Genomic DNA, 20236 nt, shown 5'->3' with positions numbered 1-20236 from the left:
ACACCCAGGAGATTTACAAACACATCTATCTATCTGTCTGTTTGTCTGTCCACCTACATTATGTCCATCTGTATAATGTATCATCTACATACATTTCTGGGAAGCTCCACTGATTAGTTTCAGCAAACAACTCTATTGATTTCTGCCTTTCCTTGGAAGAGCAGCACGGCTTCCCCCAGCATGAAGCTCGGGACTCCCATCTGTCAAAACAGATGAGCAACTGATCAATATGTTTTGTATCAGAGAACCAGTTTCCTCCTCCACTCCCTATTGAAATATTAAGCACCACTTATAGAGACGTTTAATCTCATATTGATATGTCATCAGATGCGACTTTACGGTTTTAACAGGGAGAGACCTTGAAAGTTATTTTTTGTATTGAGCAGCATTGTGTAATGGGAGATAACATGTAGAGGCAAAGCACGCTTAGAGAAGCCACAATGTTTCTCTTCTGAGATGGGACATTTGAGGACAGGCCATGTGTTGTCAGGTCATGTTGAGCATATGAAGTGAATATACAATGCTACCTTGGATTCAGGAGACTGTGTGTTGTAGCGGCAGAGACAGTTCTTGACCTCAGCAATAAGTGTCCCCACAGAAGAAGACATGCTGTTAAGAGACGATGTAAAGTTACAACAGTCAGAATGTAGCCGGAAGTCTGAGAAACTTTTAAAAAATGCCGTTGTTGCTGTTTAAAACTACTTTTTTTTCTGGGCCGTCAACATTGGAAAGTAGGACAGTGAAGAATGCTGTAATGAGACGGTATATACACCTTTGCAGTTTGCAAACTAGGAGAAAAAATAGGGTGGAAGGCTCAACAGTGAAGGGGAGCGGGATGTATGCCAGGGGGAGGAGAGAAATGGGGATTTAGAGGGAGGGCAAGTGAGGAGGGGATGGATGGATGGGCGGAGGTGAAGGAGGGAGAGAGGGCTACAGTAAAATGCCAGCATCAGCAGTAAAACCAGTCTGGGCCCTCTGCAGCGAGTGTGTTTGCACGTGTGCACACTGGTGCGCTTTTGCCCTGTCGGCATTAACACCCTTCAAAGTCACTGCGTCCTGAGGTGAACACCCCGTGGCGACCAGTGCCCAGCAAACACACACCCCTACTTCACCCTCCTTCTCTTTCTCCTTTACTGTCCTCCTAACCTCCCTCTAACCTTCCATTTATCCTCCTCTCATTCTCTCTCTCCACTCCTCCTTATATCTGTCCATTTCTTAATGACTCAGGGCACATAAACACAACCTTGACCACCCCCCTCCTCCACTCCATCATCTCTGTGTGCCTTGTTTTTCCACCCTTGGATACCCACCAGATTGACCACAGTCTCTGTCACCTTTGCAGCCTGACTGTCAGTAGGTCTGCTCAATGGAGGCCTGTCATGTTTCCTGTCACACCTGGGTTATATTTTCTAACCATAATAAATGTTTGTTTATGATTTACCAAGAGTATTGTAAGAGGGATTGTGGTAATACCAACACCACGGGTCTGACTGTATAGTTAGGATGCTATTTAATTCCAGCCAAATTCTCAGCACCATGCTTCATTTACCCTTCTCATCATTAACAAAATGATAGGGTTATTATTTAAGGATGTTCAGAGCACTCCCAGAATCAAACAGACCTAAAAAATAATGTTGAATGCTCAAGTGCACAATTACTACAAACCTCATCAGCAAATGCCAACATATGCATAATGTGCCTGCATTAATTAAACTAACACTAAATGCTTTTTGTAGCATATTAGAAAGTAATGGAAGAAATCTGATTTTCAATTATTGTTTTTTTTAATAATGTGTAATTATTGTAATAATTTTGGTAATGTCAAGATGTCAGACTAAAATTCTCCACGCACTATGCTCCTTCTCTCATTGTATTTCCTTCTTCTAGTGTCTCCAGTTCCGCTAATGCATAGCATTTTATCCTGACCCGCTCCATCCCTCTTAACAAAGCCTTTGGAAGAGTGCCCTCCACTTAGATGAAGCTCTTTTTTAAATAATTGAGTTTCATAAGTTCAGCAGCACGTTCCCCTTAAAATTGAAAGTGCATTTGAAAAAGTACTTAGACATTATAAATTCACTACGGGTCATCTTATCCCCACCAACAGGGAGGTGGATTGAGTGCTTGCACCTCTTTGAAGTACATTAAAACTTTGCTTCACCCTACCTTAATAAGCATTCAAGACTACAGCAAAGGCCAAGGGTTTGTAATGACCCTGAATCAGAGTCCTTCACCAGTTTGATTTTCAAAACCTGCTCCCAACCTGGCAATGTGCTATACCGCACCTGCACCGCCACTTACACATATGACCAATTAGTTCAGCAACCCGACCCAACCAGTTGACACAAGATCTGTGGCCCTACTTGAGATTGCTGTAATGACCCTGTGCTAATCAAATATTTTAGTAAGGCAGCATATTTTAAAGTGATCATTTTGGGCCTTTTCATGCATGTGAAACTAACATAACATGTTAAATTGAAGGGAATGCAGGGATATTATTTAAATGAATATTTTTGCTTATTCTTATAATATTGAGCAGCACATCTCCACACTTAACATGCCTGTAATGCCCATGATTGAGGTGGCTTTCATTTTCCAGCTTGCACAAAAGACATAGCCAACAAGCAAAGTCAGCAGTCAGAGGATTAAAACCTGAGTACATTAAATTAAATCATTAATATTGTCATTTTATTAAATGTATTTGTCAGCCAACATCCATAATCAGATCTGCATATTCTTTGTTTTACCAAGAACCGAACCTGGAAATAAAATTAAGACAAAATACCTGAGAATCCAATTTTTTGCTGGTCACCCATTGGTACCTAATCTGATGCAGGCTCTGAATAGGTCTTGTAACAATAAATCACTACAGTACACAAAGGAGACTCAATTGCTATACCAAGAAGTCCCAGCTCCTTCTCTGAGGCTAATGAACGTAGCATGGTTTGTTTGATACAAAGTCGTGGGACGAGGATAGGGTCAACAGTTGGTCAACCATCCAGCTTCAACTAATTGAACGGAAGGAAGCCATTGGAGGAGGGAATAAAGCTTCCCGTGTCTGGGACAGTCTGGCAGAGAGACGCCAAAGCAAGATTGTCCAGAAAAGGTCAGGTCCTATCCCTGACCTGATGAGATTCCCAGAATATACTGAATGCTTGCCTCTTCTCCGTCCTGCCCTCACATGGCACTTGCCAACACAGCTCCTATCAAATCTAGAACAGGAGGCAGAGCCCCAAGTAACAAAGAACCAGGCACACACAAACCCGTATGCATACAAACACACATGACAACAGACAGTGGCAGTTTTTTGTAATTGTCTGGAAACAAGCAGCATTCACTGGCAGAGTGCGGAGGCAGCATCATTAAGCGTGGGGTCAAGAAAGCTGCCAGTTGGCTGCCTCCCCTCTCGTTGCAGTGCTTCCCACTGTCACATGATGATGGCTAACCTTAGCTCCTGAATCTGTCAGCCAACACATACAGTGTGGCCTATAGGGACAAACTCATTAACCTCACTACATGCCCCTCAACAAGCTCCCACTTGTGGGGCCCAGCAATCAACCATGAAGCTGAGCGCCAGAGAGACAGTTTGGAGAGAATCTGTCATTTTCACATTTACGGGGCTAATTTGGGGGGGCAACACATTAATATTTTTAGAATGGGTGGCCCAGTTAGAAATCAGATACTTACCCTGCCATTGCTTAGATCTGTCCACTAAGTTATTTGCCACACATTTGCTAAATAGGATGGGATAAGCCACACATGATGACAAAAACACATATTGACAACACATATTTTCAAAAGTGTTTCATATGTACAGATATATAAAAAGGTCTCAGTTATTTAAAGTTTTTGTCTTACCCAACACCAAAACTTCCTCTCTGTGTCTCGTCAGCCTCTGAGCCCAACCTGAAGCTTCGCTCACGGCTAAAGCAAAAGGTGACGGAGCGCCGCAGCAGCCCTCTGCTCCGGAGGAAGGACGGTCCCATCACTTCTGCCAAGAAACGTTCCCTAGACGTGGCTGGTGAGCACTCTTTTTGCTGGATTCTGCTGTTTCGTGATAAAAATTTGCAGAATCTAATTGTACATTGATCGACATGTAAATAGATACTAAAAATATCCACTCTCTACCCCGTATTTGGAATATCAGTGATTTGATTTTTCCCACCATCATGATCTGATGGCTTAGTCATAGAAATGAAGTCAAACATTATCATCATTTATTTAAGTGAGGTTTTGATTTTAAAATTCAATCCAATCCACACTTTACAACATGAATACACTCCAGAGGGACTATAACACAACAAGGACAAGGAATAATGGAGTCATATTTCATCTCAGAAACCTCAGCATCTCAGGAAAGCATGTTAGAAAAATCTAATTTCTGTGTTGTTGTGTGCTCTAGAGTCTGCATGCAACAGTGCACCAGGCTCAGGTCCCAGCTCCCCCAACAACAGCTCCAGTAACATCCCCAGTGAGAACGGGGTCACCATCTCCAGCAGCCCTGGAGAGGTAACCAACATATGACTGCCAGTGTCTGCATGTGTATGATTGCACATGTACACAAGTGTATTTTGGTATTTGTGTGTATGAGGCAGACAGGTGACCAGAAGGCTGCAGGAGGAGATTGGCAATGTCTGTGTATTTAAAAAGGAAGGCTCAAGCTCTGAGTGTGTTTGTGTGTGTGAAACAGAGGGGAAGTAATGTCCTGTATGTAACACTGTGTCTACTTTGTGTCTAAACGTTGTGAGTATTCACTGTGTGTTGTGTGTGTTCAGGCCTCCCTACTTCAGAGGTTGGCTGCAAGGGAAGGTTCAGTCAGCCAGCTCTCTCTCTACACCTCCCCTTCTCTGCCCAACATCACCCTAGGACTGCCAGCCACAGGCCCTGCTAGCACTGTGAGTACAGTCACTGCACAATACCATAAAGATATAACACAGAGTTACTTATTACACCAAAGAATATTTAGTTTACAAAACAGCCCTCATCAATTATTTTTAGTATGAAGGCACCTCACATGTCTGCTTCTCTGTCTCCATCTCGCTCCCATTCTGTCTCAATTTGACCCTTCTATGTCTCCATCCATCTGCCTCTCTCCGCCTGTCTCTTTCCTTCTCGCTCCTTGTGTCTCAATCTCTCTTTCACTCCTCGTAGGTGGTGTCAGGACATCAAGATGGTGAGAGTCGTCTGGCGTTGCCTGCGTTACAGCAGGGCATTCCTCTGACCCCTCCGTTTCTGCCCGCTGCCCACCTGCCCTCCTACTTGGCATCTTCGGCTCTGGACAGGGAGGGGGCCGGAGGGGGCACGGCTGGTCACAACCCCCTTCTACAACACATGGTACTGCTGGAACAGAGCCACAATCCAATGGGTCAGTATGTACTGCAGCATATTTTTTCAACTAGCTATCAGTAACCAGTGTTTTTATTATCTTTGGTATTATTGTCTGCACCTCCTTTCACCTCCTCCTGTTTATTTTTTAGCACTTGTGGCTCATTTTTGTCATTTTTGCAGTCCTATTTGCAGTGAAAACATTTGGCTCAACAGCTTAAATTGCAGAGATTTCAGGAGATACAAACACAGCTTCACACATCGAGGCATCACGAGCATGATGCACAAGACATTTCTTTCTTTTTATTTTACAATGTGCACTAAAACCTAGGAATTGTTTTGTATTACTTAAAGGGAAGATAAATGTAGTTCCACTGTCCACTCTAATTCTCTGTTGCAAATGTGATTTAAGTGATAAAAAGTCACCAAGGTGAAGCTGAATCCATCAATGCCCCTTAGTACTCAATTGTAAAGTCTCCAGTCATGCCATTGTCTCCCCGCATATCCAAGCGGTTACGTTGGCAGATAAAAGATGTACAAAATCAATAGGAATGGAGTTCAAATGACAGACAGCTATTAAAGAAATGCTAAAAATATTTTCCTTTGACCACTCTGTGTCCCACAGTTGGTCTGGCCGGCCTCCCACTACCATCACCATCTGTCTCCAAACTTGCGCGTGGCCACCGTCCCCTTGGAAGAACCCAGTCGGCCCCTCTGCCCCAGCAGCAGTGTGGACAGGCCCAGGCCCTGCAGCAGCTGGTGGTCCAGCAGCAACACCAGCAGTTCCTGGAGAAACACAAACAGCAGTTCCAACAGCAACAGCAGCAGCACATCATCAACAAGGTAATTGATTCCTCTGTGTGCACGGTAGCGATTAATTGTTAGACGACTTATTCACATTTCAAACCATTTGGCCTTTGCCTCCTTAAGTCTTGAATGCTTACTGAGGTGGGATGAATCTACGCAAAGCCCTCAATGAGTCTCATCATCAGCCCATTGTGAATTTCTAATGTCTAAGTACTTTTTGAATACATGTGTGAATGTGTTAAGAATTGCATCTATGGCAATATTTGAACAGCTGTGGTAGAGCAGCCAGGTATATGTATATACATGTGTGTGCTAATGTGTTTAAGAGTCCGTGTGTGTGTGTGTGTGTGTGTGTAGGAGTATTTGTCCATCTACACAACACTGATTTGGTTAATGTCTGTGAATCCTGTCTTTGCTCCAAAGAGCAGGATGAATCAGCCTGCAATCATCAAGTCTTCTAGCAAGTCTTTCTTGTCTGTGTTCGTGTATCTCTACTTCTCCCTGTCACCCTGGCAACTGTGCTCTAGAGGAAGCTGCTTCCTTATATGGTCGCACAGGAAATGTGGCTGAGTGCTTTATTTTTGTGTGCGTGTGTGTGTGTGTGTGTGGGTGTGGGTGTGTGTGCACACACAAGGTGATGAGGGGATTCACAGCAGTATAAGGTCATTGTAGAGAGGGAAATGGTTGTTGTTGTTGTGTTTGTGTGTGTATATGTGTATGTGTGTGCATGTGTGTGCATGTGTGTGCATGTGCTGAAACTCCTGTAGGATTAAGCCCCATTATCTTGGGTTGTTGGGTTGTTGGTGACTCCTTCGTCTTCAAGACGCCAGGCTGTTGTTACTCCTGCTAATTAAGTCAAGCTAATGTGTAAAACCAAGTCATTTTCATGTAACTTTAATTTGTGTTAATGCTTTTTGACAGGCAACAAAAGTGAGAATTGTGAAAAATGAGTTTGCATGGAATATTTTTCAATTTTTTTAGTTGTCGTTGTTTTCTAAATGGAAAAAAAAAGATAAAAATGGAGTGTCTGTTTGCACCCAGTTGAGTTATTTACACCCATCCCTTTAACGCTTTATAATGGATCACACTACATGCCATGATGAGCTAGTACTCGTCACGGTGATGCGTCGAGGTTTGAAGCGTCTTGGATTAAGGCAAGGAGGTCTCGGTTAAAGTTAGTATCAGCCAGTCTTGGATATGCTCTGAGATTAAAGTGGTAAATTTATGAGAAAAAACTCACAAATGTACTGCCAGAATGTCAGGTGACCTAGTATAAAGTGCAACACAGAGCACAGCTATAGTAAGGTGTGGTGGGTGAACACTGTGTGCGTTAAATTTAGTACTATAGCGGAATAGACCTGTACATGTTAGAATCATATTTCAATATTGCTAAGAGGCCCATGCACCTAGCCAATAGCCAAATTGGCATTGTTGTCTCCAGACATCTGGGTGCAAATATCATCTGCCTTAAAAAAACCCCCACCACATTCTCAGTTAGAATGCTCTGAACACTATTAACCATTGAGGGAGATTTGAGAAATCATTAAAGGGTTCCTATGATTATCGTGGTCATGTTCTGGCCTCATGCGTTAAATTCATTGTGCATGTGTGAAACATGATTATTTCTGTAATTCAGTGTATCAGATTACAGACCACTCAATGTAGATACTTAATACATTCAAAGCAGGCATTCCAGTTAGATAATAATGAATACATCAGTGCACACCTCACATCTGCACTAGCTAATGCTGTGATATCTAAACAAGTAGTGTTTGCTTGAAATATATTTGCTACCTGCCTGCCTTTGATGTGTTCATATTTTGGAGTGATGGTGAATTTTTCTATTTAAAAAAAAAAAGGGCTGGCTGGCATAGTGGCTCAATGAGTAGCCTATTTGCCTCACAGGAAGCAGGTACCAGGTTTGGACCTGCCGGCCAACTGGGACGTCTCTGCTCTGGTTTCCTCCCAGTTTGCCTTAAAGGTGTGAATACTGTATGTTTGTCTGTACGGTTGTATGTATGTGTGTGTCAGCCCTGTGATAGATTGGCAACCTGTTCGGAGTGTATCTTATCTCTAACATGATGCTTTCATACAATTTAACAGCATTTGGGCACGAAGCATTTGCTTTGATGCAAAGTTCTGAATTATCACCATTTTTCAGACTGTTTCATTTAAAGGCACCCAGATCAGTTTTTCACAAGTTGTACGTTTTCTATTAACTTCAGTGACAAGTTGTTGCTGCAAAGAGACAGAGAGGATGGTGGTTATTCAGTTAACAAGGGCCATGCGACGTTCTGCGTAGCCTGAAAAGGTCAGTTAGCTCAAATGATCTGCACCGTTTCACAGTGTTGTACCACTCATTTCAAGAATGAAGGTCATACTACAAATGTCACCAGGAATATGTAAGGATCTCACTTGAAGTGTTGCTGCTGCAGCAAATTTTGCAGTGCAACCTGTTCCATTTAGTGGTTTGCCAGCGTTAATCCAATCCTTCATTTTCCTTTAACAAAAGCAGAAGTCTGTGATTAAGCAAGAACGAACTTGAGCGAGTGAGTCGTGTAATAGTGGCACAGATGATGCTCAGCCAAAGTATTGGCACTATAACCCAAATTAATGCTGCTATTTATGGATACACTAACAGTAAAATCACCAACATCTGCTTAACAATGCAGCCATCTCAAACACTTGCCACTTTTCCCCCATTGGAGCAAATCCAAGCTCCAAATCCAGCTCTCTGACACATGGTCTCTCTGGCTAATATAATAAGTTTGATTTCTTTTTTAAGTACATTGTGTTTCTTTCTAATATGACTACACAGCTCCACAGTCATTGGAGTTGCATACACCCTGTAGTCTCATTCTTACAAAATTGAATATAAATAAATAACATGTCCCCAGCTAGTCATTGACTTTGTTTTGTCTCTCTACTGCTTTTCAAACAACATAGCACAACGGAAAATGTGGAAGTATCCCCAAGAAATACTTCTGAGTGCTGCATAATAAAGTCAGGTTTTAAAAAACAATACACTTTCTATTTAACATGAGGAAGTACAATACTCCCAAAAGCAGCACATCTCTGCAGAATGATTTTTATACCACTTTTTATTATAGAGATAAGGACCATCATGGCTGCTGTTAAATTTGGTAGTTATCATATGTATGAGTAGGGTTGTGAAATTCTGGGATTATTCAAGGTGGAAACTTTATATGTGAATTAATTTAAGGTTATTTGCTCGGATGTATTTATGTTTATTTATTATGTCATATGCAGATAGAAACAAACATTTTGCCATATCATAAATAGACATAATCCATTAATTTGCCAAACAAGTCCATTGGTTTGTCAGATAGTCAACAGCCATCATGAAATGTGCGATGTGGTGAGTTAGCTAGCTAACAGGTAGGCCTAACTAATGGGGAAAGGTCCCTTTAAATTTGAGCTGACAGTATGGGCTGTGTGCAAACTTAAGTTTTTAAGTCAACAACGAATTTATGAAATATATGTAATAAAGAATAAATGGAAATAGATTAATTAAAACTCCTTAATTAGCATGCTCAATCAAGATACATGCTGACAGCTAGCTATCCAAAACGTAGCTGAAGAAAGGCCAAAACGTGCCATAAGACCTGGGGTTGTTTTTGATGTGTAGTCATCCCCAGATCGTCCTAAGATCACTTATTCAGTGGGACAATTTATATATTGAAATGGTGTAAAATTTCGTCACTCTCAGTTTCCCTATGAAATTTTCCTTATTTTAGCAAAAAATTTAAAACTCTTTAAAACTAAGTATCACAAACCATCCTTACAAATGTCCCAGTGGTACGGTATGTTTAATTTCATTGATCTTTCCTGTTCACCATTGAACCTCCACCACTTCATAAAACATGAATCACCCTTTCCGTGTTCACATTTTCTAGTCAAGTCAGCAATGAAATGTGGCCCTTCCTGCTAACTTAAGTTTTGGCTGTAACTGTCGGACATGTTGGCAGCAAACAAAGTAATGAAAGAATCCTGAAATGGTTCCAGCCCGAGCCCGCTGCTTACCAGTAATTACCTGAGGCAGAAAGGGCAATACCCTGGGTGTCCCTTACATAACGTTGTTGTGGAAGCGTGTGAGAACAAAACACACAGACAGTGATATGAGTCAACTAGTGTCAAGTGTTTGTGTACACAGTCACCTTTGCCATCTCGACCTCCCGCTCTCTTTGTCTTCCATCTGATTCAGCAGGCTTATTTAGTGTCTGTCCCCCACATAGTTCATATCCTGGCAACTATTTCCTCTTTTTAAAAGGAGGGTTGGAAGGAGAGAAAGAGAGCAAAACAAGAGAAAGGACGGGCGAGAATCAGTGCTGCGCAGGAGTGGATGAGTGTTTTGAGTTTGTTTGTAGAAGAGGGACTGGGATGAGGCAAGAGCCTGCTCTCTGACGTCAATAGACTGTTCCCTGGGCAATATGCCAGCCAAGTGTGTGTGTCTCTGTGTCTCTGTGTGTGTATGTGTTCCATGCACAAACAGTGGTCCGTTGGCTTCAGTCATGACCTACACATCAAGGTTGAGGTCCTTGATGACAGGGACGGGGACAGCTGCCACAACAAGATTCCTACAATTACCCCTCTACGACTCTTCCTCTCTTTCTCCCTCATGTCCTCAGTTTTCTCCTCTTGTGCAGGCCCAGGCAAAGTTTACAACCGGTGTATGAATTTCAAATATAGTCATGGAAATCTTTAAATAAATAAATAACATATCAGAGTTCAGAGTACAGCTCCGGGTTATCTCTATCTGTACAAAATGTACAAGTGCCTGGCTAATGTTAGCCTTTGTTTGGTTAACCTTAAGGTCTTTTACGTTGTTGTTTTGTACTCCAACTGATCAGTCAGCTATTTTTGGAATGAAAAACATCTTGAACAGACCAACACTTATATTGGTGCAGGTTGTATGGTATCATGCATTGTTGTCCCTGATGTTCTCTCAGTTCATAATGCTACCCTGCCCTCTTTTCTCATGTTGTTGAAGCTACAGTTCTTTTTTCGTCCTGATTGATTCTGGTTTTATTATTTGTAATTTTTGTTGCTAAAACTTTGATTATTAGTTTCTCTTAATGAGACATAATTTGCAGTTTTTCCAGCCTCAAATAAACAGCGTCCCCAGTGGAAATCACAGCCTCTTACCAGCCATCATAGTCCAGATGAGTGAAGAGGAGTTCATAAAAATGTTGAAAAGTTAACCTGAGTCTCCTTCAGCTATTACCGTGTGCTCAGAGCAATCAACTTAAGGAGCAGCAATAAGTAGCGTGGCAAATGGATTTTTTTCTTTTCTTTTTTCTTTTCTTTTTTGCACAGGGTTTCACCTCTCAGGCTACATACAGGCTACCCTACTAAAAAAAGGGTTAGGATTAGGGATAAAACACATGCAGTGAATTCTGGTCTGCTCCTGCTGAAAGGCCCAATAGTTGGTGTACTTTTAAAGAACATTGAGGATGATTAATTCATTTCACTGTGTCCCATTTGGTGCTGAGTTGGAATATTTTTGCATGAACAATGAAGATATAGATGAGAATTACAACTCCTCAGTTGCTAAAAATGTCTGAAGTAAGAGAGACCATAAACAAACCATTTTTATATGTTAACATTCTGTTGCATATCAGCTGAGTGCACTGAAAAGCTCTGTCAGGCCCAGCGTACCCAAAGAGGCTAAAAAAGCACACTAAAGAGCACCTGAGCAGGCACTGTCCTTTTATTTCTACTGCTGTCTGAGCGTGTCCCAGCCTTCTTTGAAAAACCTTGGTTAGGTCTGCATATAGCCTTAAAGGAATTCCTGCAGACACTACTCGGGGCTGAAAAACCAAACTTTTGAAAGTATCTACTATCTTTGTCTTTTGCAGTCACTGGTGCAAGAGTGTACCATGATTTTGTTTATTTGCATTATAGAGTAAAAATTAGACCCCTAATCGTCAATGCTCTGTAAAATCTCTGACTTGAATTCCCCTTTCCGTCTCATAGATCATGTCCAAGCCCAGCGATCAGGTCTCAGCCGCGAGCTCCAGCGCCTCAGGGCCAGCCAGGCAACACCAGAGTCACCCAGAAGAGACGGAAGAGGAGCTCAGGGAGCACCAGGGGCTCTCCCTTTCATCCTCTTCCTCCTCGACAACCACGCAGGAGACAGGGCCTCTGAGAGGGCTTGTCATCAAGCAGGAGCCCCCAGACCCCCAAGAGCAGGAGGAGAGGGAGAAGAGGGAGAGACAGGCTGAGCAGGACTTTCTGTTCCGACAGGTAAGGACATGGAGTGTGGAGATAGGACGGGTGCAGGTGAAAGTGGGACTAGAAGACGACGTAGGGGAGAAAAGCAGATAGAATAAAAATGCTACACAGATAAAAGAAAAGAAAAGGAGGACAGCGAGATAAAAAATGAATGATGGAAATTGAAGACTGACTGGGCGTGAAATTACAGTCAGTTAAAATGCAGATTCCACAGGTTCAATCTTCTTTTCAGATATCCCAGAGTAAAAATAATAAGAAGGATGATGTAACTGATCCGCTTGTAAATTTCATTCTTGCATGCATTCCAAGTTTGCATCAAATCCCATCTCAGTAACATTATCTCATCATGTATATGCAGTCAGGTTCAAAGTGACTACAACTTGATATTATAGAGGAATGTTTTTCACTGGTTGCCTCAGTGTTGTGGTGATTTTTATGCCTCAGCACTGGCTTTATGAGGCATTATGTTTTTGGGTTGTCTGTCTGTCCGTCCATCCGTCGGTCATGCCATACTTATGAATGCGACATCTCAAAAACACCTTGAGGGAGTTTCTTCAAATTTGGCACAAACACCCGTGTGGTCTCAAGAATAAGCTGATTTGGTAGTGAGAAGGTCACTGTGACCATGCATCCATTTTATTCTTGTTAACACGATATTTCAAGAAGGCCTTGAGGGAGTTTTCTCAAATTTGGCACGAACATCCACTTGCTATCAGCAATGAACTAATTAGAATTTGTGGATTTACAGTCAAAGATCTAGGTCACTGTGACCTCAGAAAACATGTTTTTGGCATAACTCACGAATTCATACGACAACTATGACAAAATTTCACACAAATGTCTAACAAGATAAACTGATGAAGTGATGACATTATATATCCAAAAGGTCAAAGGTCAACTACTCTGTGACGTCATAACGTTCTGCAAAAACATCCATTACTCAACATCTAAACTCAGGAACAGAGGGGGAGACATTTGGTCTGATACTGAGTTGGTGACACTAATCTTGGATGCCCACCTTGAAGCTGTGCTGATTATATAGATCATCTGTGCTGTCGGGGGGGAAGATGTGTGTGATGCATCCATGTTTTCACAACTTTAAGTGCAGCTTGACTGGTTTGCGGAGGCATGCAACATTTTTTAAGGAAAATGGATGATCTTACAGCAGTGACAGATGGAGCTAGTAGTGACTGACTGAAACATTACACTACATTCGATCTGCCTTTCTTCCTGACTGTCTGTCCAGCCCACTCTTCAGCATATTTTAAGTTTTTAGTCATGCGGAGTGTACTTACACACACTACACTTGGTCTACTAATGAAGAGTGGTCTCTTTTTTTTTTTTTTTTTTTTTTAAATGGCTCAGGGCATGTGTGCCTCCTCCACGCTTGTCCCTAGCGTGACTCCATATTGACAATCACACACTCATTCTTTCAAAATTCATTCTGTTCACCCACACAGAAACCCTCACAGTCTTCAATTTAGCATTACTTGTCCATGGACATATACATTTTCTATCTCTGTGTTGCATATGCGCACACACACACCCATACACAGTCAGGACACCATGTCCTCGTCTGTCTAGCCCATCCCTGCTGTCCGCTCAGCCAAATTCAATCAGGCACTCCTCTCACTGTCGCCATGGCGCCCAATGTAAGCAGACACGCCCATCAGAATTGAACAACAGGATTGCTTGGTGAGACTCATTTGAGTGGAAAGATCAGATGTTGAACTACGATAAATACAGATATCTGGGTTAAAGTTTTTTAGCGCTTACACGAGACACTTAAGCATGAAAGCATTAATACCATTACATTCTAAAAACATATGCCTCACTTTGCTGTTTGAAGGCACTAATTGTGTGTCTACTATTAGATCATTGTTGTAGGTTGTGCCTTCTATAATCACATAAAGAGAATGATCATTATGTGCACTCAAGAATAAAGTCGTTTTAGTTTTATAGTATCCATTATCTTTGTCAAAAGGCAGCTTTAAGTATTGTCTTTTCAATTGAGTGCTCTCATGAACGCTATTGTAAGACCTTTAGGTTAATAACCTATCATTTAAATATTTGACATATTGTCTTGCATTACTACCATATTTGTGTGATGTTGTCATGTCAACACTGTACACAACTGAAAACACGTATGTCACTGTGTAACAAAATATTAACTCTAATGAAGCCTAAATTGTGTGTAACAGCAATATGGTATTTGTAAGTATCCAGTGCCATCTTCTGGCAAGAGAAAGACATTGCAGTCCAGCAGTCGTGCAGTACATGTCGCTCTGTGTGTGTGTGTGTGTGTGTGTGTGTGTGTGTGTGTGTGTGTGTGTGTTTGTGTGTTTGTGTGTTTGTGTGCGTGAGCAGCAGGCTCTGCTGCTAGAGCAGCAGCGGATCCACCAGTTGAGGAACTACCAAGCCTCCATTGAAGCAGCCGGATTATCAGTCAACTTTGCTGGACATCGCCCCCTCTCTAGGGCTCAGTCATCTCCAGCATCTGCCTCCTTCCCCATGGTTGTTCAGGAGCCGCCAGTCAAGCCTCGATTCACTACAGGTCTGCTGAAAAATAAAAAACACTCTGCAGCTAAAATCCTGTGTGTTGTTGATGTGTGTGCTGCTCTCACACAAAGATCTCTTGTAAAGTAGAGTGGCCACCAGCAATAAACACACTTTAATCCTGCTGATTGCAGGTTAGAAGAAACTGTTTCCTGGAACCACACAGTTAATACAGAGGTTGTGTATATGTTATGTATTCTGAGCCTCCCGACAATATATTTCCCTGTACAAGTGTTATTTACTGTACAGAAGCATCTCATCTCCCTGGACCCTCTCCACATGACCTTTTCTTTATGATGAAGCAGGTGCAATAGAGAATCACACCATAAGACTTACAGTGTGATTATAGGAGTCATTGTTGTGACTGTAACTGTTCTGTCTTTGTTGTCAGTGATATACTGTAACTCTGTGTGTGTTTATGTTTGTATTTTCCAGGTCTGGTGTATGACTCTTTGATGCAGAAGCACCAGTGTATGTGCGGCAACACTACCAGTCATCCAGAGCACGCTGGCCGAATCCAGAGTATCTGGTCTCGATTACAGGAAACAGGCCTCAGGGCGCACTGCGAGGTAAGGCCACAGTGACACTTGACCACAGAGGTTTGGCCCAGTGGATGTAACATTATGAGATATAGAGGTGAAAAGATACAATATTTGTAAAACAATAGACTTGAATTGTCCTGTCCTGGAGTTACAGTAAGTCAAGTATTAAAATGGATTTGCTGCAAATCTGTCTTCCTCCTTCATCTAAACTATAGTGTCGTCATTTAGGGGTAACACATAAAGTAACTGGGGCAGCACAGTGTGCAGTGGTTAGCACTTTTGCCTAACAGCAAAAGGGTTCCGGGTTCGAACTCACCAGCCAACCGGGGCCCTTCTGTGTGGAGTTGGCATGTTCTCCTAGTGTCCACATGGGTTTTCTCAGGGTTGTCCTGCTTCCTCCTACAAAGACATGCAGGTTAATTGGTGACTCTAAATTGGCCGTAGGTGTCAGTGTGAGAGTGAATGGTTGTCTGTCCCTATGTGTCAGCCCTGTGATAGTTACTATACTAAGAAGATACTTCTTCTCTGTGTACACTGTTGAAAATACTTTAAAAAAAGATTCAATGGTCAAGGGCAACATTTAGCTTATAAAAGTGCACACCATGTAGACTGAAATCTGAGCAGTGGCCCAGGTTCAAGTCTTACCTGCGGCCCTTTGCTGCACATCAACACCCTGCTTCCTGCCACTCTTCAGCTGTTCTATAATACAACGCAAAAGATTCAGTCGTTACAGTGTGAAACATGTTGATATTTAACTCTGAGGTGCAGGTTGTTATTATGACCAGAGGAGGGCAGTGTGTAGCCATTTTGTTCTGACTCTTGGCTTTACCAGTGAAAACACATTTTGGGGAAATGGCTTTAAATTGAGCCAGTATCACCTCCTGAAGTGTAATTTACACAATGCAGACATTACAGATTAAAGACCACAATGAAAATAAGCCCTTGGGCTTTATTATATTTTATCCTTTGGATCAAATTGTATAAAAATGTAGTGCCTTTTGGTGAGGCTATGCAGGTATTATTTATTTATTTATATATGTGATTTACTTTTCTGTACATATTGTCAATAAATAAAATCTGTTTGACACCATTGAGCCTCACTATATGCTCTGCCTCCTAATGACTGTGGGACATGGCATCCTGAATTTCAAACAATGCAACTATCCTTTCCTTCCTCTTTGGTGACTATGGCAGTTTGGATGGTGAGTGCTGATTTTTAACTAAATACATTATCTGTCTCTCTTTGTCTCTTCTGTTGTCCTCTCCTCTATCTCCTCACTACCCTGTGACCAGTGTATCCGTGGTAGGAAGGCCTCGCTGGAGGAGCTACAGACGGTCCACTCCGAAGCTCACGTCCTGCTGTATGGAACCAACCCACTGCGGCAGAAACTAGACTGTAAGTTATACGATGAACACATTTATACACGCACACAAATTCACAAACACATTCATTACAAACTTGGGTTGATGTAGCAACTACAGTAGGGATTTTTAGGCAATGTGCTAATCATGCAGGTGTCCACCTGTTTAATCTTTAATCTAAACTAGTCTGCTGGTGTGTGGAAGCTTTAACACTGAAATGAATGAGAGTTGAGATAAAAGTGTTTCAAAGTACTTAGCACACAGGTTACAAGCACAGATGCAGTTCAAAGCAGACATCCCACTGCACACAGCAATTTACATATATACATGTTCCATTAAGCATTGAGTCTGTCCATTTGAGCTGACTAAATCACAGACTAAGTCCTTTTTTAAATGCCATGAATCTGCAGCGCCTGTGAAAGGAATCTGCTTTAATGCTTAAACAGTGTCATAACAAAAGGTCCGGTCCAATAAAGTCCTGGAGGTGTTACGATAAGGCGAGGAACTGCTGAGGCTTGTTAACTAGAAGTCGCAGAGGCTGCTTTGTCACTTATGTCTGGCCTTTGTGGCTTAAAGTGCAGGTGTAGCCAAGGCAGTCTCTGTGTGTGTGTGTGTGTGTGTGTGTGTGTGTGTGTGTGTGTGTGTGTGTGTGTGTGTGTGTGTGTGTGTGTGTGTGTGTGTGTGCTGCAGAAAGCCAAGGGGCAAACCCCAGTGGTCATCTTAGCTTTCATTCCAGTGGGGACATATATTCCCCTCATTATTACTGCTTACACAGGAGAATCACCAGATAATCTCGTGTAAGGTTCAGCATACAGGTGGGTTTGCACACACACACACACAAAAAAAATGAAAATGGAGAAGAAGAAAGTGGAAATGCATACTGGTATAAAACCTGAAATGTGGCAACTTGTCAGGGATTAAAGTGTTCATATATACTATATTAGATATCTGGTTAGGGGTTGTTGTCAGACTGTGGAACACATGTATTTTTAACAAATTGACAGGTGGCTAACTGAGACTTGGACATCTAACCTTGGTAATGCGAGTGCCATGCTCTGCCCATTGAGCTTCAGAGGTCTGCTGTTGTACTCATGAAACTTTACACTAGTCCAGTTGTCAACACTGGATTGAGATTAGTTAAAGGTTTGAAAATCTGGGAAGTAAAGTTTTACACTGAACAAGGTAGGCAGTCAGATTCAATTCAAAGGCAATAAAATGCCGTATGCAGTTTAAATGGACATTTAAGGAATAGAAAGCATGTGTCTTCAATGTTTTTTAAGCCAAGGATCCCTTAGTTCAAAAAGAGATGGAGCAGGGACTCCCACCGACATATATTGTATAAAACGTAGGTTAAATCAAGATCATTCTCGGAATATTTTCGGGTCTTCTCTCGTTTGTGCTTGCCTATAGCTACTAAGTCAGCAGCAGTTGTAGCATGGCATTAGCCTCACCCTCCGCACTTTTTGTCAGGGGTTTCTGAGGTGGACGGTATGTCAGAGTCTCTAGCTCGAAAGGTTACAAAGTGATCCACTGTGGCTCATAAGAATGTCCATACACTTTGAATATTAATACAGCTAACTGGCCAATATGTTTCAGTTGCACACAAATGTTAGCCAACTAGTTCACCTCACCATAATGGGTAAGTGCCGCACAGAGATTTAGAATTAGCTAGCTCACATGATTGCACAAGGATTTCGTGATTTGATTTCTTTGCTAGAAATGTACGTTAATGTGTATTTTCAAACATATTTCATGTTTTAAATTAAGAAAAGAAAAAAATATGATATAAATAATCAAACAATAATTTGGCAGGCCCCCCCCCCACTAACTCTAAGGACCCCCCACCTGTTGAAGACCCAGGAAATAAAGGTTTTGTCATGTAGAGATAATTCAGATTTCACCTAGTCCAGACCTTTCTGTCAGAAAACTGAAGTTCACTCATTTCCATTTTCTATGACAGAACAGATCACTCTCTGGCCTAAAATCTTGATTCCCTGTTTAGAGGGAGGGGGTCTAACTATCAGGGCAATGAGCTGCTTTTTTTCTCTTCACCTTGCCCAATTAAAGCATGCCCCTGTATACTCTTGCTGTTTGATTAGGTCAGAAAGTCAAATGCCCAGTTTCAGGGGTCATGCACCCGTTTGTGCCTGTGAGTCCAAAAAGAGTTACCTCTTCATCTGGTAACCTTTCGCTCCCTCTTTCTCTGTTTGTCTCTCACACTTTATAATTCTCAATTTCTGTCTCTCTGCTTCAGGTTCAGTCAGTCCCATGTTTGTGAGGTTACCATGCGGAGGCATAGGGGTAAGTAAATTATTTTTTGTTCATAAAGTCATGCTTGAGTCATTTTACAAATATTCACTTAAGTAATTAAGTATTGGTGATTTGTGTGTCTGATATGACTTGGAAATTGCCAGTGTTAGTCATGCTGGTTTATTCAGTGGAAAATTGATGTAATAGGCTGTTAGGTTTTTACAGCATTGCGCTAATCTAATCAATACCCAGCTGGCACCGCACCATCTGACTTTGTAACGAAACAAATAAGCATAGTTTCAGCATCATCAAATAGTAGTATAATTACTGTGTTCCCCTTCGCCCACTCACTGACTGTCTCTCTCTCTCTCTGCCCCCTGCCTAAATAATGGTCCCATTTGTTCTTGTTCCACCAAACAAACACACACAAACTTAACACACTCGCACGCACACACACACACACAAACGCCCCTCAAGGACCAGAGGCAACAAAAGCTGTTGCTTGCCTTTCCGCCGTGTTTGTAATTATAACCAGATGTTTTCAGCATACGAGCTGTGTGTGTGTGTGTGTGTGTGTGTGTGTGTGTGTGTGCGTGCGTGCGTGCGTGCGTGCGTGTGTGTGTGTGTGTGCATGCACATTGGTATGGTTGGGGGTATGTTTTTGCTTGTGTACATAGCAGTGTGTTTGGGGATGTTTATTTGCTAAGGCAATGATTTAGATGGTTGCTTAGAGCTGGAAGTGCCGTCTTTTGAAATGGATTTGTTAGAACAGAGTACACCTGTATGTGTGTGCGTGCGTGTGTGTTGTTGTTGTTGTTGTTGACTTTTTCACAATGTTGAGGATCTCCAAAGCCAGCCACCTACATTCCCCTTTGTTTGCTCTTTCTACATCTCCATCTCTTTTACATGTCATCCACACCTCCCCTCTCTCTCCGTCTCTCGTCCGTCTCCCCCCCTTCTTCCCTCCCCGGGGCTCACTGCTGTTGTGGTGGGAACAAGAAGAGCCCGAGCTCTCCGCTGCTCTGTTCTGCTCTTTATAATGGCAAATGGGGCTAAATTGTTGTCTTCCTGTCATACACACACATACAAGTCTCTCTCACACACACACACACATTTACAGAGGAAGGGGGCTGAAATTAGGC

At 42.1% G+C, this 20236-nt stretch overlaps 1 protein-coding gene across 5 annotated transcripts in view; it reads left to right on the top strand.

Moving 5' to 3' along the window:
• The window catches only part of hdac4 (histone deacetylase 4), a 150505-nt gene that overhangs the window by 98157 nt on the left and 32112 nt on the right, over window positions 1–20236 (top strand). For all 5 annotated transcript variants that reach the window (XM_050049746.1, XM_050049745.1, XM_050049747.1 and 2 more), the window contains 10 exons: window positions 3890–4018; window positions 4400–4506; window positions 4773–4892; window positions 5149–5362; window positions 5948–6165; window positions 12127–12396; window positions 14752–14938; window positions 15376–15509; window positions 16776–16878; window positions 19099–19145. In XM_050049746.1, the coding sequence (XP_049905703.1) occupies window positions 3890–4018; window positions 4400–4506; window positions 4773–4892; window positions 5149–5362; window positions 5948–6165; window positions 12127–12396; window positions 14752–14938; window positions 15376–15509; window positions 16776–16878; window positions 19099–19145 (1529 nt within the window). The remainder of the gene's footprint in view (window positions 1–3889; window positions 4019–4399; window positions 4507–4772; window positions 4893–5148; window positions 5363–5947; window positions 6166–12126; window positions 12397–14751; window positions 14939–15375; window positions 15510–16775; window positions 16879–19098; window positions 19146–20236) is intronic.

This window comes from Epinephelus moara, chromosome 7, assembly GCF_006386435.1.
Source record: "Epinephelus moara isolate mb chromosome 7, YSFRI_EMoa_1.0, whole genome shotgun sequence".
NCBI lineage: Eukaryota > Metazoa > Chordata > Actinopteri > Perciformes > Serranidae > Epinephelus > Epinephelus moara.
This window is presented reverse-complemented; position numbering and strand designations above follow the sequence as displayed.